Below are 25,820 nucleotides of genomic sequence, written 5' to 3' on the forward strand. Positions count from 1 at the left end.
CCACAAGTGCACTGTGGCATCCACGCACACGTTTATGCACACTCATACACATGCACACATACACAATACATATTTCCATCCATCCATCCATGCATAATACATTTATACATACATGTAATAAAACTATTTTAAATCCTAAACAAAGTACGAAAGTGACATTACTCTTTAAATTATATTTTATATCAATAGGTAGCCAATATAATATATTGAGTTTAAATTGCGTGTATGTATGTATGTATGTGTTTGAGATGGGGTCTCTCTATGATAGTCCTGCTTGTCCCTGAACTCTGTGTAGACCAGGTTGGCTTCCGACTCAGTTACCTGCCTGCCTCTGCTTGCCAAATGCAACTAAAGAAAGGCATGTACTACCACGTGAAGCTGAGTTTCGAATTTTTTAATTTAATTTTATTTATTATCATCCTAGCATGATCTCCTTGACAGTGGGTGCTTAGAGTATGCAGTCAATAGGGATTTCTGGCAAGAGAACCCAAGCAGGGACTGCAGGTGCTGGGAACAGACAGGCAGGCTTGTGAGGGCAGGAAGGAGGCCTTGACGCTGCCCTTCTCCCCCTCGTGTATCTGGCAAAGTTGAACTTGCCTGGCAGACACCAGAGACTCCATAGGAAAGAAGTCATGATCTTAGGGAAATCATGCATGTGTGATAAGTAACAGCTTAGGGCCTGGGGAGGTGGCTCGGTGTGTAAAGTTGCCTTGCAAGCATGAAGACCATTTAACCAGAACCCACAGAAACAAGCTCTGTGGTGACCTCTGTCTCTACTGTCTTCTTCAGAAGCTGGGTGTCCTCTGCCGTGGGGCTCTCTGTCTTGTGGAATAAGAGAGGAGACATCATGGACAAATGATGAGAGCCATTTTAGAGACTTGTGGGCCCGATTGCTCCCTTCTCCCTCCCACGTATCTCCCCAACTCCCTCCCCAAGTATCTAGCCCAGAGAGGGCTTCCTGGAGAGATGGTCAGTAGCTAGGAGCTGGCTGATATCCCAGAGGACCTAGGTTCAATTCCCGAAACCCAGATGGCAGCCCATCACCAACTATAACCACTTGGCACATATGCGGTGCTTAAATACATATGCAAGCAAAGCATCCACACACACAAAATAAATGGATGGAAAAACATTTAAGAAAGGCGGCTTGGGGGGAATAGGGGGCCTAGGCAAGACAGTGTGCACGGTGGGTCCCACACGAGCTCAGCAGGTGGTCCTGGCCTCAGATGCCTGCTTCTCTGCTTCCTGCACTTTCCCCCCACACCGCTGACAGCCACAGGGATGTGGTGATGGGAAAGCAAACAGGAGTAATTTACATACTGCCAAGGAGCTGGCATGAGCTCCCCAGAAGGGAACGCCAGCCAGGGCTAGCCTTCCTGAACCCACCCTCTGCACAGAGTGGGGAATGAGGCACGGAGATGTTTTGAGACCTAGGAGCAGGAATGTAGAGGGTGACAGACATCTTGGTTGGCTGCTGGGAAAGACACTCCAGGGCCCAACTAGGGCTGTTCCTGTGCCCTTCAGCTGGGCCAGTGATTTACCTGTGAGCCACCTCTTCCAGATTCCAGCCAGTTCATTGGTGTATTCCAAACAGACAAGCACATCACACACCTGAGCTCCTCACCATCGCCCCTGCTCCTCGCATCCTCCACCCCAGCTCTCGGACCAGCCCTCATCATTGTCACCAGTTGGCTGAGTCTAGTAGGCATTCCCTGTGCTTGCCTGGCTTGTCCTCTGGGCAGTATTTAACACAGGTGACCATTTCCTCTTTAGGCTTGTGTGAGGACTCCCGAGTGCACACTGTCCCTTCCCTCATAGCTGCTCAGGCCTGCTTTTCCAGTCTCAGACAGAGAGGCTCCTCTCTCATGGCTCCAGAGGCCATCTTCTGGGTGACAGCATGCAGGGATCTGCTCATTTTTCTCAAGTGTCATCGCGGTACCTACCCTCCGTTGTCTGTCCCGTATTCCAAGAGTGCACACAGCTGTCGCAGCAGAACCTCGATGGAATGAAACTCTGGTTCCCATCCATGACCACTGTCCTGGTCTCATCCATCTCAGGGAATGCCGTCATCACAGATCCCCATCCTCAACCCCCCTTACTCTCCCCCATGCCCCCCTCCCCCGGGTCTCTCCATCTCCACCTGAATCCAGCACCATCTCTGGCTCCCCCTCTAGCCCTCCCTGGCCCTATATATGTCACAAACTTCTACTTCACACATGAAGCAGACCCAGTACCTTCATGCCCAGTACCTCCTCTATCTACTATTGTTTTGGAAATAATCTAGCAGGGACTCAAGGTTCAAGATCTGGATTGGTAATTCTCCAAAACTTCCCCCTATTTCCCCCTGGGGGGCTTGCGTCACTCAAACACACAGCACTGCTTTCTGTTCCTCAAATAAGGCGAAGACGTTCTGCTCGCATAAACATCACCTTCTCCATCACTCGAGCAAGAAGACTCAGTGGTGTGTGAAGCCCACTTCCTGTCTCTGTTGTCCATCCACTTGACCTTAGACTCTCCCTCCCTTCCTCATTCCAAATAGGAGCCTCTCACCAAGGCCTCCTGAAGACCCCCTAGCTTCGAGGAGCCACAGACAGACCTCTGAATTCCAGGCCCATTTTCGGTCCCTGGACCCTGAGCCACAGCTAGTATTTGATTTCTGGACAGACTCAGCTATTACCCCACCAGGATGCCCTGTGCCTCTAAGAGCCTCTGGGCCTTCCTGACCCTGCTTCTGGTCCATTTCAGTACTGGCTTAGAACTGCTGCCTCTCCAGTTGAATGAAATAATCCCAGAGGAGAGGTTCAGGAGTTGTCTGGAGGACCTCTTCTTTCCTACCTGTCAGATGGCACCTCCCACTGGGGAAAAGTTGGGAAGCCCCAGGCTGTAAACTGCTTATATAGAGTATACTGTTATGGGAAAAATCCTAACGGTGACTGGACTCATCAGCCCAACACCCCCTCCCCCCAGCTGGATGGGAATAGACAGCTCTCTCTCCCAACAACAGCGTAGCTACTGAGAGGCCCTTTGCTACAGAGCCTCCCTAGTCAGTCTCCCCATTGACCATCACCATGACATCAGCCCTTCAGCTGCCTCCGATTTTTAATGCAACAGACATGGCCAGCCTTCTAAAGTACACATCTGATAAAAGTTCTCTGCTCAAGGCTTCCCCCAGCTGCTTGCAGAGTCAAGCCAAAGAAATGTGGATGATTGGCGCGGCCACGCTTCCTCCTGGCTCCTCTTCCAACCGCACCACCGTGTCACATGTGGACTTTGTTCTGGCTGCAGCATCCACCTGGAGCCTGATTTCTGCTGACAGGCTGTGTTAACTGCCTTACCTCCTTCCAGCCTGAGCTTGAATCTGACCCTTGTCAACCAGGCCCATTCACTCCCTGAGAGCACAGCAACCTGTCCCAACCTTGCTTCTTCAGCATCCTTTCTGCACCAATACTTACCTCTCTGTGACACATGGTATAAGTTGCTTATTTCCTGCCTCTGTATGGCTAGAGACACCATGTCCCCATGTATCCTAAGCACCTGGATTGGTGTTAGATACAAAGTAGCTACTCAGTAAAGAGTTATTGAACAAATGAATGACCAAAGAGATGTCTCCTTGTCTGGGGCAGATATCAGATACAGGACTGGTTTTGTGTCAGCTTGACACAGGCTAGAGTCATTAGAGAGGAAAGAGCCTCGCTGAGGAAACGCCTCCATGAGATCTAGCTGCAAAGCATTTTCTCAATTAGTGATCAACTAGAGAGGGTATGGCCTATTGTGTGTGTGTGTGTGTGTGTGTGTGTGTGTGTGTGTGTGTGTGATTCCTGGGATGGTGGTTCTGGGTTCTATAAGAAAACAGGCTGAGCAAGAAAGCAAGCCAGTAAGCAGCCCTTCTGTGGCCTCTGTAACAGTGCCTGCTTCCAGGATCCTGCCCTGTTTAAATTCCTGTCCTGACTTCAGTAAAGAACAGCAATATGGAAGTGTAAGACAGATAAACCCTTTTCTCCCCAACTTGCTTTTTTGGTTATGCCATTTTGTTGCAGCAATAGAAACCTTAACCAAAGCACAGAACTAGAGCCCAGGCAGGTTCCCACCCCCAACACAACGCCTCTGTGGGGCTGGAGAGATGGTTGAGCTAAGAGACCTTGCTGCTTTTTCAGAGAACCTAGGTTTCTCAGTTCTCAAGTCTCACAACCACCCGTAACTTTAGCTTCAGAACTAACACCCTCTTCTGGCCCTCCTTGGTCCACATCTATGTGCTACACACAAAAAGAAATAAAAATAGGTCTTTTTAAAATTGCACTTTTTCAGATCCCTTGTCAGAGACAAAGGTGTTTTGGGCTCTGGTAAGGTCTATATAGTCACCACCTTGGGACACGGTATATAAGATCTGTTTGAGGGCTGGAGAGCACTCACTGCTCTTCCAGAGGTCCTGAGTTCAATTCCCAGCAACCACATGGTGGCTCACAACCATCTGTAATGGGATCTGGTGCCCTCTTCTGGCATGTCTGAAGACAGCGACAGTGTACATACATAAAATAAATAATTCTGAGGCTGGAGAGATGGCTCAGTGGTTAAGAGCACTGACTGCTCTTCCAAAGGTCCTGAGTTCAATTCCCAGCACCCACATGGTGGCTCACAACCATCTACAGTGTGATCTGATGTTCTCTTCTGGTGTGTCTACATAAAACAAACAAATAAACAATTCTTAAAAAAAAGATAAGATCTGCTTGAGACTTAGAGCAAGGAGAACACACACACACACACACACACACACACAGAGAGAGAGAGAGAGAGAGAGAGAGAGAGAGAGAGAGAGAGAGACAGAGACAGAGACAGAGAGACAGAGAGAGAAAGGGAGAGAGAGAGAGAATGAGAATAAATAAATATCAGTCGGTCATAGGAAACACCAGCTGCTGAATCTATTCAAAGTAAACCGAAGGGATGCCATACTTCCAGGAGCCCAAGTGCCCAGATGCACTTGGGAAAGGCAGGCATCTCCGGAAGACATCCAAACTATTTCGTGGGTGAGAGAAGGGCACAGGACAAGACTCTAGGAAGGTCCAGAGAGGAAGAGGAAGGTTCCCCTCTCTCTGTTTAGCAGTGTCAGGTCCCACAGTCAGATTGAGCAAATCTGCAGGAAGAACATTACATCACTGAATTGAGCAGACTAAGTTCAACCTGTGCAGCAGCCCAATGAGGCAGGTCTTCGCATGACTGTTTCATAGGTGAGGAAACCAAGGCACAGAGGGGTTGCCTATCCTGTTCCAAATCCTGTGTCTGCAAACTGATGGAACTGAGGCAGTTTCATGTCAAAGGATAAACTGATGGTCACTGAGAATGTCTCTGAGGACTAGCACACATCTGCCTATGTTGTGGCGGAGCACCACCTCACATATCAGTATAACTGTTACGTGGGCATGGTAACACAACTTTAATCCCAGCACTGAGGAGAAAGAGGCAGGCAGGTTTCTGAGTCTAAGGCCAGTGTGTTCTACACAGAGTTCCAGGTCAGCCAGAACCATGTAGGAAGACCTTGCTTAAAAAATTAAACTTTAAAAATCGTTACTTAGCTGAGGATAGCTTTAAAAAAAAGATTATGGGAGCAGGGCAGGGTAAAGGGATAACATCTCAAATGTAAATACAGTGTCTAATAAAAAAGGATTTATGTATGTACATATATGTAAGTACATTGTAGCTGTCAGACACACCAGAAGAGGACATCAGATCCCATTATAGATGATGTGATTGCTGGGATTTGAACTCAGGAACTGTGGAAGAACAGACAGTGCTCTTAACAGCTGAGCCATCTCTCCAGCTCCTTCCTCTACTTCTTCTTCCTCCTTCCTTCCTCTTCCTCATCTTTTCCTTCTTGTGTTTTTGGTTTCTTTGAGGCAGGGTTTCTCTGTGTGGCCCTGGCTGTTCTGGAACTCCCTCTGTAGACCAAGCTGGCCTCGAACTCAGAGATCCTCTGCCTCTCCAGGACTAGGACTTAAAGGTGTGTGCCTCCACACCTGGTGGCTTTGCACTGCTGACCCTTCTGCTTCTATCTCCTGAATTTTGGAATTACAGGCATGTGCTGGCATGTTGGTTATTTATGGGGTACTGGGGTCATGCTGCCAAGCTTCATGCACACTAGACAAATACTGTGGTAGCTGAGATCCTCACACCCTACCTTTTCCTCTCCTTCCTTCTCTCCATAAAGAGCTTTCCCTAGTCAACTGGTATGGAGCCATAACTCTGTTCAGAGGCAGGCAAATTTTTCTACTGGGGTATGGCATTGCTCTCTATATGACTGGTAGGTGGCCCTTCAGGTTGGTTGTGGGTCCTTTTGATAAGACCCAGGAGCTTGAGCATTTGGGGGTTTGTGGAGACCAGCCCAGTCCTGGCTGTTCCTCAGGAACTCTGACAGAGCTCCTGTGCTCTTTGGGTCTTGCTGTGTGACAGTACTTTCCCCTTTTTGAGTCAGATGCTTTCCTACAACATTTGAAAAGTGGATTCTACCTTACTTCCCCATGAGAGTGTGACATCTAAGTCTTCCTGCTTCTAATGACTACCTCCCTCCCATGTAAGCGGGAGCCTCTGAAGTAGAGATACCCCACTGGGCAATGATTCTGTATGCCACCACTGAGGGGGGCTGTGACCTCTGATCCTGTTAGGAGTCTTGGAGGGGACTATTGTCCAGCTCACCCTGGATGCTGGGACCCAATCTCCTGACTGGACTCTTATGACCTTGGGGTCAAAGTTCCTTCACTGGGAGAAGGGTTTGTGCTGCATTTTATCGTACAGACTCTATTGACTTTGATACATTTTTCTTCATTTTAAACTTAGTTTTACTTTGTATCAATGTTTACCTAGTTTAAATTGGTAGGTGGTCAGTGCCTTTAATCCCAGCACTTGGGAGGCACAGGCAGGAGGCAGAGGCAGGTGGATCTCTCTGAGTCGGAGGCCAGACTAGTCTACAGAGTGAGTTCCAGGACAGCCAGAGCCACACAGAGAAACTTTGTCTCAAAAAACAAACAACAACAACAAAACCCAAAAAGGATAAAATATTTCTGTCAGGCTAAGGTTTCCCCGAGGAAAACAAAAAATAACAGACCTTCTAGGTCCTTTTCATACAGTTTTCAGACTCCCAGCACCTGCTTTCAGTTATCTGCTTCTTTGTCTCTGAATACCTTTCAGGTATTGTCTTCTGATTCTTCCTGTAGACAGACATTTTCTGAATAGCTTTTTGTTTCTTTGTTTCTGTCCACCACCACCACCTCGCCCCTCAGGGTTTCTCTGTGTAGCCCTGGCTGTTCTGGAACTCACTGTAGACCAGGCTGGCCTCAAACCTCAGAGATTCATGTGCCTCTGCCTTCTTAGTGCTGAGATTTCATGGTGAGGCCGTCAAAATAACAAGATTAATCATTAACACTTTCTTTTTTTATGTACATTGCTGTTTTGCCTGCATGTTTGTCTGAATGAGGCGTCTGATCCCCTAAAACCAGAATTATAGCTTTGTACTGTTGTGTGGGTGCTGGGAATTGAATGTAGGTCTTTTGGAAGAGCAGTTAAGAGTAGTTAAGTGCTCTTAGCCACTGAGCTGTCTCTCCAGCCCTATTAACACTTTCTTAAGTTACTTTCATCAGGCATTTTGTCACAGTATTGGGAAGCTAATATACACTCTGTGATGATTTGCCTCCGTGAAGATTTTAGAATGGAAATTATTTTTCCCCATAGGATTTTAAAGGCATTATTATACTAGCGGTGTTTCCAGAGTCAAATAATTAAGAAGCCTAAAGGCACTTTGATGTCAGAATCTCTGTGTGTGCCTTATTTTATCTTTCTGAAAACTCACAGAATATTCTTAGTCTTTACTTTTCTGAAACCTCATGCCTTACTGTGAAATTATTTATTATTATTATTATTAATTTTTTTGAGACAGGGTTTCTCTTGTGTATGCCTGGCTGTCCTGAAACTTGCTCTGTAGACCAGGCTGGCCTCAAACTCAGAGATCTGCCTGCTTCTGCCTCTGGAGTTCTAGGATCAAAGGCATATGCTACCACCACCCAGCTGTGAAATGATTATTACTCTTTTTAATTTTTTTTCTTGGTACTCACTGGGTCCTTTCAGTTTGGAAATTTAAGTTCTTGACTTCTGGGAACTGTATTGAATTACATCACTGGCGATTTATCCCCAACTATTTTCTCTGTTCTCTGTTTTTAGAACTCTAGCACATGGCTGTTGACCTTCCTAAATTGGTCATTAATTTTTTTTCTTAATATTTTCCCTCTGATTTCTTTCTTTCTCAACTAATTTCTTGGAAACTGGGGGGGGGGGATCCATGATTACTGATTAATGCATACCTTTTAAAAAGTTTTCTTTAATTTACTTTATGTGTATGGATGCTTTGTCTGCATGTCTGTATGAGTAATGCATGTGTGGTGCCCCAGAGACCAGAAGAGGGCGTCAGATCACCTGGGTCTGGAACTACAGAGTTGTGGTTACAAGTAGTTATGAGTTGTGAGCCATTATGTGGGTGCAGGGAATCTGAACCTAGGTTTTCTGGCAAAACAGCCAGTGCTCTTAATCACTGAGTTATTTTCCAGCACCCACCCACACCCCTGTCCCCCCACCCCCAAGGCAGGGTTTCTTTGTGTACCCGTGTAGCCTTGGCTGTCCTGAAACACTATGGACTGGAATGGCCTCAGAGATCTGCCTGCCTCTGTCTCTGGTGTGCTAGGGCTAAAGGAGTGTGTCACCATGCCCAGCTTCTAATTTTCTTTTTTATTTTTCAAGAGGTCTTCATTCTTCAACAGTCATACTTGTGTGTACTCTCTAGTGACTCTAGATACAGCTCCATCCTTTACAGCACCGTAAGGTTAGTCAGTTTCTTTTTTCCCCTGTGCTCTCTCCACTTGACTGTTTTTGCATGCTCTCTTTAAAGGTAATACATTTTCCTCTGGGTGCTTCATGACCCTTGGTATTCTGAAGTGGAGGATGTGGCCCATGAATAGGGCTTGGCTTGGTCAGTGAGGGCCTGCACAGGGTTAGCTGGCTGAGTTGTCCTACTGGAGAACAGTTCCAGCTTCTTCAAATGTTTTCCCCTGTGACGGTCATGATCTTCAAAGAAGCTTTCTTCTGTCTATGGGCTGGAGGAAGAAGGCCTAGCTTCTGGTATTCTGCCACAGGAGAAGATGGATGCTTAGAGTCAGGATGGGTTTGTGCCTTTCTGTGTCAAGGGTTAGGCTGCTTTATAGGAAGGCTGAATTAGTCACTTTTGGGTCACTGTGACTAAATACCTAACAGAAACTACTTGTGTAAGGGAAGATTTATTTTGGCGGATGGTCAGAGTTGTAGTCCTCCATAACGGGAGGTGAGACACAGTGGCTCAGGCGTGACAGCGAGATTGAAGGGCATGGCCTATTTATACTGGATTAGAAAGCAGAAAAAAACAGGCACAATTAAGGGCCCACCCCCTAATGTCCTACTACTGCCAAACAGACCCCAGTTTCTAAAGGTTCCACAGCCTTCAGGATAGTTTAACAAGCCAGGGACCAAACAGTCAAACAAGGGCCTATGGGAAACAATTTAGATTCAAACTGTGTCTTCTGTTGTTGTTGTTTTGAGACAGGGTTTCTCTGTGTATCCCTGGCTATCCTAGAACTTATTCTAGATTAGACTAGGTTTTCCTGCTTCTGCCTCCCGAGTACTGGGGATTAAAAGCATGAGCCACTGCTCAGCTCAAACTGTGTCTTAATTACTGTTCTATTGCTGTGGAGAAACATCACAGTCAAGAAAACTCTTATAAAGAAAGCATTTCATTGTGGGCTTGCTTACAGTTTTAGATGGTTATGATCATCATGGCAGGAAGCAGATGGTGATAGTGCTGAGAATTTTATATCTTAATCTGAAGACAGCAGGCGGAGGGGAGGGAAGGAGAGAGAGAGAGAGAGAGAGAGAGAGAGAGAGAGACAGAGAGAATAGACCTTGGAAACATCAAAGCCCACACCCAGTTAATACCTACTCAAATAAGGACACACCTCCCAGTCCTTCTCAAACAGTTCCACTGTCTGGTAACTAAGCGCTGAAATATATGAGTCTATGGGCACAGGTCATTCTTATTCAAACCATCTCAGATCATAAAAAGAGCACTCAGGGAAACACTCTACTTACCACTTTATCCTAAAAAGAAGCCGTATGCAGAGGTAAGAGGCACGAGGCCTGAGGTATGTGACATGAGCCCCTGGTGCAGGAACTTCTGTTGTAGTGCTGGCTGTCCTGCTCTCTTGAAGCAGGGAAGCTATTCAGACCCTATCCATTGAGGGTTTTATAGACGTCCTGTATATGAAAATATGATCAAGCTATTTGCTAATGTGATTGTGCTCAATCTTCATCTCTTTCCCCTGAAAAGAGTTCAAGTCCTCGTCCTCTCATCAAATGGTCAGTCACTCTGGCAACAAACCTCCATCCTAATTAACTTAAAAATATCCTCTGGGCTGGGGGATCTGGATCAGTTGGTAGAGTATTTCTCTATCACATCATGAAAGAAGTCTTGGGTTCAATTGTAGGGATCTTTGTGAAATAAGCACTTTGACACCAATGAGAGTAGAAGAGAGATGATGTCATCAGTAGAAGAGAGATGATGTCACCATGGGCTGAAGTCAGGACAGTTCCCCAAGGCCTTATTGGGTCCAGTTTGTGTTCTCTCATTTTATGCCTTTTTGGTTATACAAAGATAGGGTTTCTTTGGTAGTCCTGGCTATCCTGGAACTTGTTGTGTAGACCAGGCTTGGCCTTGAATTTACATAGATTCTCCTGGGATTAAAGCACCACCTTCCTGGCTCTTATTTTATGCTCTTGAGTCACAAGGTGGGGTGGGCGAGCAAGATTTTACAGAAGCAAACATAGCAGTCAGCAGGTTGTTAGGGGACAAATAGGCAGTATAAGCTGTGCTTTACATATATCGTCAAGTAAATCAATAAATTAATATCTAATAATGTTTTTATTATTTTTATTTATTTATAATATTTATAATATTAATATAATATATAGTTATTTATTATTATTTATAAGGACTTTTCTACCTTATTCTACTTCACAGTCCCCAGCACTGTATAAACTTGACGTGGAGATGTACATGTATAATCCCAGCACTCAGGAGGTGGAGGGAAGATGATCAGAAGTTCAAAGCCATCCTTAGCTACTTAGTGAGTTTGAGGCCAGCCTGGGCTACATGAGACCCTCTCTAAAGCAACAACAAAATGCCCTTTCCAGTCTAGATCCTAAGGCTTTAGTGGTTCTTTTGTCAGAGGCCAAGAGCAGAGACTAAAGATCTTTCTTGCGAGGTCACAGTGTGGGCACAGATGAAGCCTTGCCCAGACAGTTACATTGCTATGACGCCCCTTTCCAGACTCTGTTTCTTCACTTCTGTCACCTGACACTACACTGTCTGAGCCGTGGGAAGCAGAAGAGAATGGCTAAGGCATCTGGGCTCCATCCATCTCTGCCTGCATCTGTGAGCGTGCGCACACACAGCCTCTCTACACCAGTCTCTGCTTGAAACACAGAAGAAGGCGCGCTCCTCTGGGACACTGTAAAGATTCTATAAAACGTGACCAGTTATGATTTGGCCACAGTGTCCCACAAGCGTGACTTCGTCAGTGATGGCAAGTGTCAGCATGATGAGAGTCTTCACATATGGACACTGTGTAGACAGGAGCAGAGAGGGCACCAAGTCCGACCTACATCTCCAATTTGGAAATGGCACGTAGACCAGAGAGAGGGACTTGTCTAAGCCCTCTTTCTTCCTTCATTTATCCATGGATAAGGGGGCAATGTGTGTATGTGGGTGTAGATGAAGGTACTTTCTTCTTCAAAATGATTTCTTGCCTGGGGAGATTGTCTATTTCTAGAAACATCCACAGAGCCTTTTGAATCCAGAGGTCTGCCTAGCAACAAGTGATGAGAGCCCTGGCTAGCCAATGGGATCACGCAGGCCTTTCTACCTGTTTAGGAAACTCCCCCCTCATCCTGCCCAGGGAGGACAGCTTTGAGTGAGTGGGGTATTTCCAGATTTGTGGCTTTCAGTTCCACATCTATGTGGGCGGAGTGACCTGCTGTGGACGAATCAGATTCCTCCCAGTATCAGCTTCAAGAGGTGATCCTGGGACTCCAGGGTCCCAGACACACAGCAGCAGCAGCAGCAGCAGCAGCAGCAGCAGCAGCAGCAGCAGCAGCAGCAGCAGCAGCAGCAGCAGCAGCAGCAGCAGCGCTTGTGAGAAAAACTAGAGGCTAGAGCCATGGATGACCAGCGCGACCTCATCTCTAACCATGAGCAGCTGCCCATGCTGGGCCAGCGCGCTAGAGCCCCAGAAAGGTATGTGTGAGTACTAGCAGAGAGCCCTTAACTCTGGAGGGCACAGAACGCAGACCTGGGAAGGGACACAGAGCTGAGTTGCAGGAAGGTGGCCTTGAATGCTGGCCTTCTGAGTATTTTTTTTTTTTTTTTTTTTTTTTTTTTGAGACAGGGGGCATTCTACATAATGAAACTCAGGATGTAGACCAGGCTAGCCTTGAACTGCCAGCCTTTGTCTGCCTCTGCCTCCCAAGAGCTGGGAGCAAAGGCACTTTATCGCACTTGGCTCTGAGTAATCCTGTACTCCCCCGTTCCCCCTCCCCCACCCCCCACACCCCTCAGCCTGCTGAGGGTATTGACTTCCCCTCTGTAAACCAAGAGCCTCCTTTAGGACTTGTGTTAAGAGAGCCCTGGATTCGAGTTTCTCGATGTAAGGGGCTTCACAGGCCCTCTAAAGCCGGGCCATGACGCTAGGTCAGAAGACTTAAGACCATAGTGTCCCTCCCTTGGATTTGTTCTCCCTTTTCCTCAGTAAGTCTGTTTGCTTTCCTAGCCTCTAATGTAGAAAAGGTATCAATGCCAATGGCCTTAGAAACCACTTCTGAGGAGAGTGGAAATAAGTCATCATAGTCTTCCTTAACTGCTAGAAGGCATGTATGAGCCCAGATAAGCAGAGCCTCATCATACCTGAGTCCACACCTGAAACAGGAGGAGCCTTTCTCTGTGTGCGTGGGGGGTGGGGAAGAGGGCCAGCGGCCATCCCAGCAGCTGCTCAGAGGGAACTCCTGTGGCCATCCAGATAGTCCTGGGCTCCTCTCCCAACCCCTAAATTACCTCAGCCTTATGTTCCCAACCCCAAGAAACCAAACAGCGGTAGAATTCACCTGCCCTCTTGTCCTGCTCCCCCAACCCCCCCCCAGCTGCCTATTTGCATGTCTATGGGGAACTAAAACTGATGTGACGTCAGCTGTTTCCAGGCAGAAAGGGGTTTGAAAGAGACTCTGGGAGATTGCCCAGGAATGGCGTTCTGGAAAGAAGGTAACCAGATATAGATTAGAGCAATGGGGAATTCTAAGGCATCATTTACTGCTGTCACGGGTGACCACAGAGAAACCAGAACTTCTTTTGGGGTCCCATTGCTTAACAGCAATGGCTATGAGAAAGTCCATCAATTAACTGTGTACTTTCCACTGGTCCTCAGACGATGTTGATCATAAGCAAACTATAGTCTCTGTCTTAATTCTTACAGTTACTGTAGCTAGGAGTTGGGCATTTTTATTATTATTATAGCCCCCTGCCTGTGCCTTAAAAAAAACAAAACAAAACTGGTTTTAGTATGTAGCTGGGCTGGAATTCACATTGTAGACCAGGCTAGCCTTGAAGTGATAGAAACTTGCTTACTGCTCCTGAGATTAAAGGTGTGTGCCACTATGGTTGGCATCATTACACAAAAGGAATCTGAGCTCATCTAGTAAGTAACTTCCAGCTTTTCTCAGCTGGTGAGCACTGGATATAGCATTTGAACCAGGACCAGTCTGAGTCCTGCCTGCATCCTGGAAAGGCTTCATTTGTAGGGAGGGAGGTAAGAGCCCTCTGCATTCAGGCCTCTCAGGGAGGGTTGTGCCCGGAGACAATGCCTCCTTACCAAATCTGCGACAATCTTCATTTTACTTCAGTTACTGCTTCTAAAGCTAACCAGGCCTTAAGCTCTCAGGCTGTTCCCTACAGGTTTGATTTGGGGCATTTTTGTGAACACTTCTGCCTGGCAACATGTGTGTCATGATTCCTGATAGCTCTGATTGGTTTCTGACTTCAGCCAATTACTTCTCTCTTTTTTTAAACACAAGGAGGAAGTACAAAGGAGGAAGTAAAACCAGGAGGTGGCAAGAGTTGGCACTCAATCAGACGCAGCCAAATCTAGAGGCAGTCAGAGGCTGGGTGACTGTGTATGCCTATAATCCAGCATTTGGAGGTGGAGGCAGGAGGATCAGGGATTCAAGGCCAGATTCATCTACATGAGACCATCTCAGAAAAACAAAATAATAATAAACTTGATAGTGGCCTTCCTGAGAGCAGTATTACTGATGGAGAAAATGTGTGTGAGGTGTGGCGCCATGTTTCGTCTCTGTGTTATTTAACAACCTCTCATTTTAAGCACTCATGACCACCCACACTCATCTCCGATACAAACCCATGTTCTCTGGCCTCCTGAAAGAATGAAGTTCAAAAGGGGAGGGGCGTGGCTTCCCCAAGCTCTTGTGGTAGCAGGCAGAGCTGGGGCTAGATCCGAGTGTGGGGACGCAGCGGGATCCCATGAATAACCAAAGTAGATAAAACAGAAGACCTTGAGCCCAGGTCCCATCTTCCTTCATAAGACCAAGAAAGTGAACTTATTCTCCCTCCTGTCTGATAACTTTTCTCTAACGAAGAGCTTTTGTTTTCTCCAAAACTCTTCCTCTGGTCAGCCCCTGGCTTAGGAAATAGAGGTTGGCAAGCACAGAGCCAATGAGAATTAGCTGTGCCTGTGACGTCATAAGTTACCAGGCAGACAGGTTTTCTGGAGTTTCCTGAACTACCCCTTCCTGGTTGCTGAAGTAGGCAAGATGGAAACTTACCACCAGCTTGTCTTAGTCTGAGTTTACTATAATAGAAAGCCACAGACTGGGGCATTTATATAAATAAAAAATATCTAGAGATTTATTTCCCATAGTTATGAAGACTGAGAATTCCAAGATCAAGATAAACTAAAGTTGAGTTTCCAAGATCAAGGCAACTAAAGATGAGTTTCTTGTTGTGTTATAAATAGATGATAGTGGAAAGGCAGGAGTCCAACTCCTTAAGTTAAACTTTTGTACAAGGGCACCTAACTCTATTCATGATAACGCTCGGATCTTAGAGGAAATGTGCTGAAACTACAGTAATGACAGTTCTTTCCACCCAAGGGGAAGATTGACTCTCAGGGTCCCCAGTCAAGATCTCTATGTTCCATACTGCAATGTGTATATGCACCCCAAAACATTCAAAGCCCCCAAACTGCAAGGAGTCACTGAAGTCTGAAAGTCTGGCCTCCCAGGAGCATTCGGCCTGGGCATCTATGTTGCTGTTGAATTTCTCCCAGTTGGATATCACTACTACATGCTTTTATGGTGATAGTAAGATCTTGTTTCAAAAAAGAAAACTATGCTGGGAAGATGGCTTAGTTAGTAAAACGCTGGCTATATAAGCATTAGGCCCCCGAATTTGAAACTTCACTCCCCAACTGGAAAACAAGTATCTGTCACCCTAGGATTAGGGAAGCAGACCCCTGGGGTTTGTTGGTGAGACGGTCTAGCTGAATCATTGAGTTCCAGGTTCAGTGAGAGACCCAGACTCAAAATATGAGGTGAAGAGCAACTGAAGAAAAGATTTAAAGTAGACATCTGGTCTCCACACACATGTGTACATGCATATGTACATGCACACGTAAGCACACATGCATGCACACACGCACATTGGGGGAGAACCAAATTTTAGGGTTACTCATGTGATATATGAGAGAGCTGGGAGACTGGTGAAGACCTGTTCAGATTTCTAGAGACTCTGGGACACACACACACACACACACACACACACACACTGCTCCTCCCCACCTTCACACATAAAAACTCTAGGCTCACTTCTCCTTTTCAGGTGTGCAGCCCTGGCTGTCCCCATTACATTTCCTTCCTTTTTCTCTTTAAACCTGACATCACTGCAGGGATCGGGATGACACAGCGGAGGAAAATCCTTCTTCCTCCTACACAGTAAATTCACCTGTATTTTTCTGCCAAGGAATACAAACAAAATCAAATTTTCCTCCCCACCTCCGAGGGGGGCTCTTCAGATCTCCCGGATAGAGAGATCTTGGGGGGAGGGAGGACACTCCACTTTACCCTGTCACTACACAGATGGGACACTAAAACCCAGAGGAGGCAAGGAATTTGGCTCAGTTTCCCCCTTAAGCTTGGGCCCCGGATCTGATTTTTTTTCCTGGGAAGGAAAGTGGTGGTTAGCAGGAGTGGATGTCCTCACACGCATCTCTATAACTAGGGTATAGGGAGGGCTTAAGTCTGAGAGGGCATGGGTGGGGCATAGGTCCCCACTTCTAGTCAGCCTCCAACTCTGGATCATGCTTACTCCCACAACAGGTGCAGCCGTGGAGCCCTGTACACCGGTGTTTCTGTCCTGGTGGCTCTGCTCTTGGCTGGGCAGGCCACCACTGCTTACTTCCTGTACCAGCAGCAGGACCGCCTAGACAAGCTGACTGTCACCTCCCAGAACCTGCAACTGGAGAACCTTCGCATGAAGCTTCCAAAATGTGCGTGTTCTACCTGTCCTGACCACGTTGCTATCCCTTACCTCACAGACTTCATTTCTCTAGTTGGCTCCTCCCAATCCCCCCAGGTTTCAGATCTTAACTCCCGGGTGCCCTACTCCCTTGGACCTAGACTCAAGCTGTCTTCCCTGTCCCACAGCTGCCAAACCTGTGAGCCAGATGCGGATGGCTACTCCCTTGATGATGCGTCCACTGTCTATGGATAACATGTTCCACGGGGTAAGGAAGGCAGCCAGAAAGACATAATATCTGGTGTAGGCCAAGGGCAGGCGCTAAAGGGGGAGGAGCCAAAGCATAACAGCTGAAAAGGAATTCAGGTCCTAACTGCTGGGAGAAGAGGGCTCACCTCAGAGAGATTTGCCAAAAGTGATGGAGGCCAGAACTCTTAGGGCTACCCTGGTGAGGAGAGGGCAAATCACACAGCTTGCAAAGTGCCAGTGCCTCACCTTCTTTAGCATCCTATAGACTCTCACCTCCTCTAAGCCTTTGGTAGCACTTTGCTGTTAATTATAAGATTGTTATTGGAACCCTATCTAGAGAAGAACACATCAACTGGACAGTGCCAAATGGTCAGCCCTGAAACCACATAAGGCAGCATAATACAGACTGAACAGGTTTTATTAGGAATATATGTATATAAATAAACATAATATAGGCAAGTAATAACAATGAATGAAAAAAGAGGCCATGAATTTGAAGTAAAGCAGGAAAGGGCATATAGAAGGGTTGGGGGAGGAAGAGCAAACTCTGCTATTGGCAAGGCCCTGAAAAGCTTATGCCGGCCTGACCAGAGAGGACATGGAGGCAGGAAGGGCATGAGGAGGTGGCAGATCTGAGATGGTGAGCACAAGGACCTGTCTTTTACTAGACTCTAGCTGCTGGTGACTCTGTTCCCTTTCCCACAGCCTGTGCAGAATGTTACCAAGTACGGCAACATGACCCAGGACCACGTGATGCACATGCTCATGGTGAGTATCAGAGCCAGCGAGCGGGCAGTCTCCTGGTTCACGCGAGACCTCGGCCCTCACTCAAATGCTAGGCTCGCTATAAACTCAACATATGCTCAGCCTAAGGAATACAAGGTGGTTACATAGTCCAGCCCTTACCTCCTTTGAGATAAGGGTCTATGTAGTCCTGGAACTGGCTATGTCGAGCTATTTCTAGGCCAGGTTCCTGGCACCTTACTTTTGAGGAGTTAAAATTAAGGTCAAGTCTTGGATGTGACTTGGCCATGGCACCACAATTCTTTCTCCTTCCCAAATTAATACTGCACATGCCTGCTCCGCGCCAGACACTGTGCATGGCTCTTGGCCTACAACAGGGGGCAATTTTAATAGACGAGTGAACAGGTGATAAGGGGAAGGGTAGCTGGCTGTGTGAGGACAGGCAGAAAACCCAGTCAGAGGGAAAAACTGGAGGGGCTGGTACAGTTCCCCACCACTGAGGCCAGGGTCCAGGCTTGGTGTGGGTAACATCCATTCCTCTGAAGGAAGACCTGGGAACATGGGGCACACATTTCCCCTTGCCTACCCTGTGTTCTGTGTAACCTCCCCTTGCCCTGCCGCTCTGCAGAGGTCTGGACCCCTGGAGTACCCGCAGCTGAAGGGGAGCTTCCCCGAGAACCTGAAGCACCTCAGGAACTCTATGGATGGTGTGAACTGGAAGGTAAACAGCTACTGCTGCTCTCACCTCTTCCCACAGTCGCCTCGGGGCTAGAAAGAGGCAAAGGGGAGGCCAGGGGAGCTGTTCTCTGGAAACTACAGAGGGGCCTTCTAACATTCATGACACCCCCGTGGGTCTGTAAAGTCCAGAGGTAGGCTGTTGACTCCAGACCCCGACCATCACCTCTGTTCTCGTTAGGTCTTCGAGAGCTGGATGAAGCAGTGGCTCTTGTTTGAAATGAGCAAGAACTCCCTGGAGGAGAAGAAGCCCACCGAGACTCCGCCTAAAGGTACCGGGACGGGGGCTTCGGCCTGACTGTTGCGGCGTCTCAGCCTCTCAGCTGTCTTTCCTTGCCTGCTCCTTCAGGGTTCGGAGACCCTTATATCCTGTCTGTGGGTCTGTTCTTTCACACACATGTCCAGAGGACAGAGGCCTCTAGTCTCTCTGTTTTGGAACAAAAACAATTCAAAATGTACCCGGCAGGACCCTCTCCCCCTCCCCAGCAGTATATAAACACACGAGGCTGAGGGCCACAGAATCAGCACACGTCCAGACGGAGCCCAGGCACCTCTCACCTCACCAGCATTGGGGGACACCTTCTTTACCTTAGTGCTGTCTCTAACCTGCTGTTGAGTGCTGGACAAGCCCATCCCACTGGGGCTTCCACGTCCTACAGGTCTCTGGACCTGTTTTTTCTGATATATCTTACATGCCATCTCAACCAACTTCTGGCTCACGTTTAAATCCCCTCTCCAGCATCCCCAACAGATGGCAGCCCCCATTTCTCTCTGGGTTACCCCAGTAAAGAAAGGTCAGATTCCCAGCAGTGTCCCTATTACTGTCCCCCTGCAACCAGAATCACAGGCGCAATTAAAAACTGTAACAAAATCTGAGTGCTAGGATAATTATACACTGGGGCAAATGACACCTAGAGCCATGCTTTTCCTTTTTGGACCTTACTGGTTTCAGACTCTAGGCTCAGTTTTCTCATCTATGCTATGGGTAGAATAAGGAAAGCAACTTGGATAGGCATTAAGCCCATGGCAGTGATGTGAGTCTCTGCTATGCTGAGATCCTGGCCCAGAGCCCACTCATTCACTGTGTTCATCATGCCTTCAGTACTGACCAAGTGCCAGGAAGAAGTCAGCCACATCCCCGACGTGCACCCGGGTGCGTTCCGTCCCAAGTGCGACGAGAACGGCAACTATATGCCACTCCAGTGCCATGGGAGCACTGGCTACTGCTGGTGTGTGTTCCCCAACGGCACTGAGGTCCCTCACACCAAGAGCCGCGGGCACCACAACTGCAGTGGTAAGCAGGGGCCACTATGTCAGCAATCTACGACTAGGAAGCTCTAGGAAGGCTGAGGGTCCAGAGGTCCCTTCCGGTATAAATGGGGTCAGGACATGGGTTGGTTGTGTCTTGGGAACATCCACTGTCAGTCACGCATCTGCCCCTTTCTCCACATGGGCACTCCTCTGTGCCCTTCTAATCTTCTTCTCTTCTCATTCTCCGCACGCTGTCCTACATTGGAGTCCCACAGACCCGCCCATCTCAACCATATACAATGGCAATGGTGTGTGTGTCCATGTGTGTTGGGGTAAGGGGTATGAGATGAGCCTGATGCTTGTTTTGCAGAGCCACTGGACATGGAAGACCCATCTTCTGGCCTGGGAGTGACCAAGCAGGAACTGGGCCAAGGTAAGGGGGCCCACACGTACACTCCGGCGGTACAGTGTGAAACTGGGCCATTCGTCACCATCACTGGGATGGTTTTTACAGACTGGGCTGGTGGCTGGAAGCAGAGTACCTGAACCCAGCAGGGGGACAATGGTGGGCTTGATTGTTCTGCAGTTCCAAGATGTTGGGAAGGGGCAGGGACAACAAAACCGGTGACCTAACTGTATCAACTTGTGCTTCTCTTCCCAGTCATTCTGTGAAGACAGAGGCCAGCTCTGCACAGCGGCAGCTCCCCTGCTCTCCTGGGCCTCCGCCCTTCTTACATTCCCTAACATCACACCCCACATCCCGAATCCTGGGGCCTGCTATTGGTATCTGCTCCACCATCCCCGGACATGACAAATGAAACCAGAACAGAATGAGGATGCTGGAGGGCCTTGCTGCCTAACCCCATCTAAAGGGACTCCCATTTCTGACCCATTAGCAGTCTTTAATGTGAGGCTCTGAGACAGGCCCACAGACAGGGATTGGGGATACCCTGCCCTTAACCTAGGCTGGACGCATTTGCTGTCTTCTCCTCAAGGAAGAACCCAAGCCCTCCTTCCAGCAACCCTTCCTCACGTCCTACCCGACCTCCCACCCCCAACTCCAGGTTCCTTGCTCAGCCAAGCTTATCAGCAGCCGGTAGGATCATGGTTCATGTGACAATAAAATAAAAGGTAGAAGGTAGAATATTCTTGCTTCTGCGTCTTCAGTTGGGATACAGTTAGTTTACCCTAGAACCAAGGACAACCTTAAATCTCATCATCTAGGTACACAGGCCTGCAGGGCCTGGGGAGATGGGTCCCAGATACACTTGGTATCTATTTAACATTCAGAAAGAAACAGACTCCTGCTCAGTTTGAAAAGCACATCTCATCACATCCCAGTTTCCATTGCTCACGTCCCCAATTCCATTTCTGGACTAGGGACAGCGTAAGTGTGATGACAGATGGCAGTGGACACAGGGGCCGAGTGTCAGGAATGGACGCAAGTGGGGGCTGCCACCAGCTGGGTTCTGTGCAGGACCCGAGGCTACTCAGCTCCAGCCCATTGTCACTGGAAAAGGGAGCAGACCCCTTACCACCCAGGACTCCACAATGAATGTTAAGGACATTGTTCCATTTTTAAGTTTAAATACTGCTCTGAGTAAGCAGAGCCATGCTCTCAGTATTCTGATCTAGACCTGCATCCCACACTCTGATCCACACTTATAAATGGATGGAATGGCTGTCGGGTGTGGTGTGTCCTAAGGCATAGGGTCCCCACGACTTCCAGTGCACTCCCCTTCTCTGTACTGTTTTGTTGAAGTGAACATTTAGTGATTATCCCAACACACAGTTCAGCCCCTCCCCCACTTCTCGCCGTCACTAGCACAGAACTGTTTCCCAGATACAGGGTGACTCACAGCCTAGCTCACTGGGTCTTTCCCACTTCCCATGCCAGCCACCCATGTGCCCCCACATCTAAACTCCTAGTTTCCAAAGGCCTCCTATGCCATCTACCTGGTGTCTGACCCATCTTTAGTTCCCCTTAGGCTTAGAGGCCATCTCTTTAGAGATCCCTCCCTACATCAGCTCCCTCCCTGGGGAGCTTTACCAAGCTTTCCTTTAGCAGACTGACCTACTCACAGTCCCTAGGACCTTGGCATGCAGTTGTGGAAGGAACCCTGAGTGCTAACCTATGCACGACCCGGGTCACTAACTACACTGTCCTAAGTGGTCAGTAACAGTCCGAGTCCCAGATGCATGGGAAATGAAAACCTTTATATTTAAAGTATTTTATTTTGAGTTCTTTAACAAAACTGGAAAAACGGATGGGACAAGGCCTCAGGATAAGCCAGGGATCCAGGGTATGGGATGAACCAGACGCAGGGCTTTGCTGGGTCTGCAGGATAATGTGGACGGAAGTCCTGAGGTCTCCGGGCAGGTTGAATTTGAAGGGGGAGAGGTCACTTAAAAAAATATATATACTGTACACATCTCTTGCAGCACTCAGAGGGGGCATGTGCTCTACGTCACTTCCTCCTGGACCTGTGGCTTCCCTGCAGGCTCATCTTCTACTGTTAAAAAGTTAAAAAGTCCAGTCCCGACTCACACTGGCCAGAGGTCAGAGGCCTGGGGATGGTCACACTTTGCCAAGACCCTAGGAGAGGAAGACAGACCAGGCTTTGGTCAGCTTTCCTGACCTTTATCGCCACAAAAGGGAACAAAACCAAGGGGTGAGGGTGGGGGGCAGCCATCTTACGCCACCAGACTCGCTCAGGGTGGATCCTTTGTGTGTTGCTGCTGTAACTGCAGCCCCACTGACCTGAGGAAGGTAGTGTCTCTCTCTCTCCCTCTCCCTCTCTCTCTCCCTCTCTCTCTCCCTCCCTCCCTCCCTCCCTCCCCCCTCCCCTCCCCCCTCCCTCCCTCCCACTGGGCCTACCCAGCTACCCAGAGAGGTTGGACACAGTCAGGTACCTGTTCTATGCGCTGGCCCTCATACAGCAGGCTCGGCCGTCTTCTTCTGTGGGGAGAGAAGGACAATAAGCTATCAGTTCTGTGGGTTCTCCTCACCACTGCTGTCCCACAGGTCCAGGACAGGACTTCCTGGAGGCAGGGACGGTATCTCATGGGCCCTCTAGGGATGCACACACCTGGAGGCATAAGGATTCAGACCCACCACTACCAGCCCTGGGCTAAACAGTCTCTGATCCCATAAAGCAGACGGTTGCTTTTTCAGTGGGTTTCCCACTGGCCAGGACATGTAGATTAGATACTTTCTCACCTGAAAGCTGCCCAGTGTCCTGCCTAGAGTCTCTTCCACCACCCTCCCCCTGCTCTTCCTCACAAGGCCCATTAGAATCTGGGACTAAAAAGGTGGCACGGACCTGTCTAGGTGTTGGAAGGGGAAGGGTTTAAATTCCTGGCCCGAGACCCCTCAGGAACTCAACCTACCTTCTTCTTTTTCTTCTTCTGGGCTGGAGAGGCAGGGTCTTTGGCCGAGGTCTTTTTTCCTTTTTTCTTTTCCTTTTTTTCCTTGTCTTTTTTTTCTGAGGGGAGAAATTGAGCTTCCTGAGCAATAGGTTTTGACACTGATGGGTCAGCGTTAGTGAGCCCACGACAGTTCCCACACCACGGGAAAGTGGGCCCTGATAGGGCCAGGATACATCCACGTGCCAGGCTCTATTCTTCCTGTCTGTGGACTATGCAGCCTGGCCTCAATACTAGCAAGTCTTTACCACCGAGCTATGTCTCTCTATAGCTACACAGAGCATGGTGGTACACCCTTTTAATCTCAGCACCCAAAAGGCAGAGACAGGCGGATTCCTGCAAGTTTGAGGACAGCCTGTTCTATAAGTTCCAGGCTGGCCTAGCCCTGGCCATAGTGAGACCCTGCCTCAAGACAAAACTAAAGAGGGGACTGACTGCCCAGGACTAGTGGCCTTTCCTTCTCAGAGCTTGTTTTCCACTTACAAAATGAAAAGAGAACTCTGCTCGTGGCCCAGGGCTGGAGGGCAACAAACATCTACACCGAAGAACTGAATTCTAGCATAAAGATGGGCTCTGGATGAGTACATAGGGACAGTCCACACCCCAGGAACTGGCTGTGGACTCTGCTACTGACGTAGGCTAGAGAGCTCCCTGTTCCTTATCTTGTGAAGCTGGGGTTGACTTTGTTTTCCAAGAGCCCTAGGCTGAAACCTGGGCACAGTAAGGGGTTGTGAGAGCAGGGGATGCAGGCCAGATAACAATCTACTTTTGGCTTTGCCACCAGATAGATGCCTGTCTCTCTGGACAAACCACTTCCCAGGCTCTTGTTCTTTGTGGAAAGAATGAGACAGAGCAGGGCCCTGCCACCCAGCCCTGGCCCCGCAGTGCGTGCCCAGGAAAAGTCACTCACTCTTACTGGACTTCTTCTTCTCCTTCTTGCCCTTTGGGTTGCTCTGTTCTCCACTTTCCAGCTTTATTCCAGGCTCACTTTCAGGCTTCTCCTTTGCTCCTTGGGGGCCAGGAGACCCCTTTGCCTTGCCTTCAGCACTCCCTTTGTCTAGCTTTGATTTAGCCTTGGAAGTCCTGGAGGTCTTTTCTGGGGAAACAGCACTTGCCCCAGCCACAAGCTCCTTCTTCTTCTTTTTGTTTTTTGGGGCTCCACCTTCTAGCTGGTCCCCTGATAGCTTCCGCTTCTGGCCCTTCTTCCCACTCTCCTTGATGGCCTCTGTGACCTTCTGCCTTTCTTGCTCCAGCAGTTCCGTCAGGACCTTCATTACAGAGGCCTGCACCTGCGCCTCACTCAGGGGCCACGGCTGCTCCAGGAGGCGCTGGGTGATGCTGTTCGGCAGTGCCTGTGTGGAGGCTGGGGAGCTCAAGGTGCTCTTCTTGGACTTCTTGGGCTTCTGAGGCGTGGGGCCTGAGGAGGCCTCTTTCCTACCTGTGGATCACAGGTCTTAGAGGTCACAGGTCTGGAAAGCTGAGGGACAGATCTTACATAATATGAGAACCGAGGTGTGTACTTTACAACTGCATAGATGGAAAACCGAGGTCCAGGGGTCACTCCACTCCAACCATCTCCTATGCTTATCTTTACAGTCACACCAAAAGCTCTCCCCAAGCTACGTCTTCGGATCAACAGAGATCCCAGAATGCAAGGAAGAGGGCCTGAAGTCTGCTAATGAGATGGAGGGCACAACAGGTGGGACACAGTGACTCTGGTTCTAGCACTGCCTTTGTCAACTTAGTGTAGGGCTTTGGCCAGGTCACAGTCCCTCCAGGCTGATTCCTACTGTATAACAAGAAGTCAGACAAACAATGGTAAACCATATGGATTATAATACATGCGAAGGTCCTACAGACCAATGCTCAGCTCCCGTCTGTGGACACATAGTGCGTCCTTAGTTCATCAAGGCTGGGGCAAGAGTATGCTGTGTATGCATGCGGTGGCTGACTAAGCAGGTTTACTGCCTGCCAGAGAGGCTTCTGGTGCAGCCTTTGTTTAGAATTTTCTACGCCTCTGCTTGCCTTTGATAATTGTGTGCTGACTACATGTGTAAAAAAAACCTTCCACAGCCCCCTCGAAAATGTCTCCTTGTCGCTCGCACCCGCCTCTCACATAGACAAGAACACTGGGGAAGAAAGTGAGCAACAACTCTGCCTCTGACCCAGCACCGGGAAGCTGAAGTTACAAGCCCAGAGCTTTGGCCCCAGCACCCCTTCTGGCCTCCCAGGTCACCTGTGCAGCACAGAATGCTCACATGTTGGGCTCATGGGCTGAACCCTAGCACTGTTTGCCTCCAGAAGCCGAGAGGGATGGGGTGGAATGTTTCATGTTATATAAGGCAGGGGTGTGGGCACCCTCAACGGTCTCCTCCCCTGGGCCCCTCCAAATGTCATGTGACAATTTTCTTTATGCCATGCTTTCGACCGTGCACGGTGGAATTACTCTTGCCTTGTGTGGTTAAGACATAGGGGCCCAGGTGATCAGGAACTTGTCAAGGTTGCAAGCATGAGTCAGAGCAGCCCCTGGAGGCCAATCCGTAAATAAGGCTGCTTGGTCTAATCTGAGTCATCCTTAGTCCCTATACCCAGTACCCTGGTCCACTGACTGAGGAGTCAGTAGGAACAAATGGATGGCCAAGGCCTCTCACAAGCTCAGAGAAGTAGCTCCAGATGGCTAAATATTCCCGTTCCCAGGCTGCCTAGAGCTGGCAATCCGGGTCTGGGCACCAGCTGCATTTGAGGGTACCTCTAGTTCTTAGAGGACCCCACATGA

The 25,820-nt window shown here is 48.6% G+C and overlaps 2 protein-coding genes across 5 annotated transcripts in view; one reads left to right on the forward strand and one right to left on the reverse strand.

Moving 5' to 3' along the window:
- The first annotated feature begins 12,151 nt into the window (after nt 1–12,151).
- Nucleotides 12,152–20,751, forward strand: CD74 (CD74 molecule). Of its 2 annotated transcripts, XM_080919727.1 has the most exons (9): nt 12,152–12,355; nt 16,501–16,670; nt 16,828–16,907; nt 17,594–17,656; nt 18,261–18,353; nt 18,549–18,639; nt 19,470–19,661; nt 19,989–20,051; nt 20,280–20,751. In XM_080919727.1, the coding sequence occupies exons 1-9, from the start codon at nt 12,279–12,281 to the stop codon at nt 20,288–20,290; spliced, it is 840 nt and encodes a 279-aa protein (XP_080775853.1). In that variant the 5' UTR covers nt 12,152–12,278; the 3' UTR covers nt 20,291–20,751. The 2 variants fall into 2 exon arrangements, with proteins under 2 accessions (XP_080775853.1, XP_080775854.1); XM_080919728.1 differs by lacking the exon at nt 19,470–19,661 and having other exon boundaries at nt 12,153–12,355.
- A 1,141-nt stretch (nt 20,752–21,892) lies between these two features.
- TCOF1 (treacle ribosome biogenesis factor 1) overlaps nt 21,893–25,820 on the reverse strand; it is a 32,479-nt gene continuing 28,551 nt past the window's right edge. For all 3 annotated transcript variants that reach the window (XM_080920310.1, XM_080920309.1, XM_080920308.1), the window contains 4 exons: nt 23,955–24,482; nt 23,009–23,103; nt 22,532–22,577; nt 21,893–22,214 (listed from right to left, as the gene is read on the reverse strand). In XM_080920310.1, the coding sequence (XP_080776436.1) occupies nt 22,551–22,577; nt 23,009–23,103; nt 23,955–24,482 (650 nt within the window). In that variant the 3' untranslated portion in view covers nt 21,893–22,214; nt 22,532–22,550. The remainder of the gene's footprint in view (nt 22,215–22,531; nt 22,578–23,008; nt 23,104–23,954; nt 24,483–25,820) is intronic.

This window comes from Micromys minutus (assembly GCF_963924665.1).
Source record: "Micromys minutus genome assembly, chromosome: 8".
In the NCBI taxonomy this organism is placed as follows: Eukaryota; Metazoa; Chordata; class Mammalia; order Rodentia; family Muridae; genus Micromys; species Micromys minutus.

Bases quoted from the DNA above. Each gene is read 5' to 3' on its own strand.
- CD74 (XM_080919727.1), top strand. From the start codon at position 12,279: ATGGATGACCAGCGCGACCTCATCTCTAACCATGAGCAGCTGCCCATG. The intron at 16,671-16,827 runs GTGCGTGTTCTA...CCTGTCCCACAG, and splicing joins TCGCATGAAGCTTCCAAAAT to CTGCCAAACCTGTGAGCCAG. The intron at 16,908-17,593 runs GTAAGGAAGGCA...CCTTTCCCACAG, and splicing joins TGGATAACATGTTCCACGGG to CCTGTGCAGAATGTTACCAA.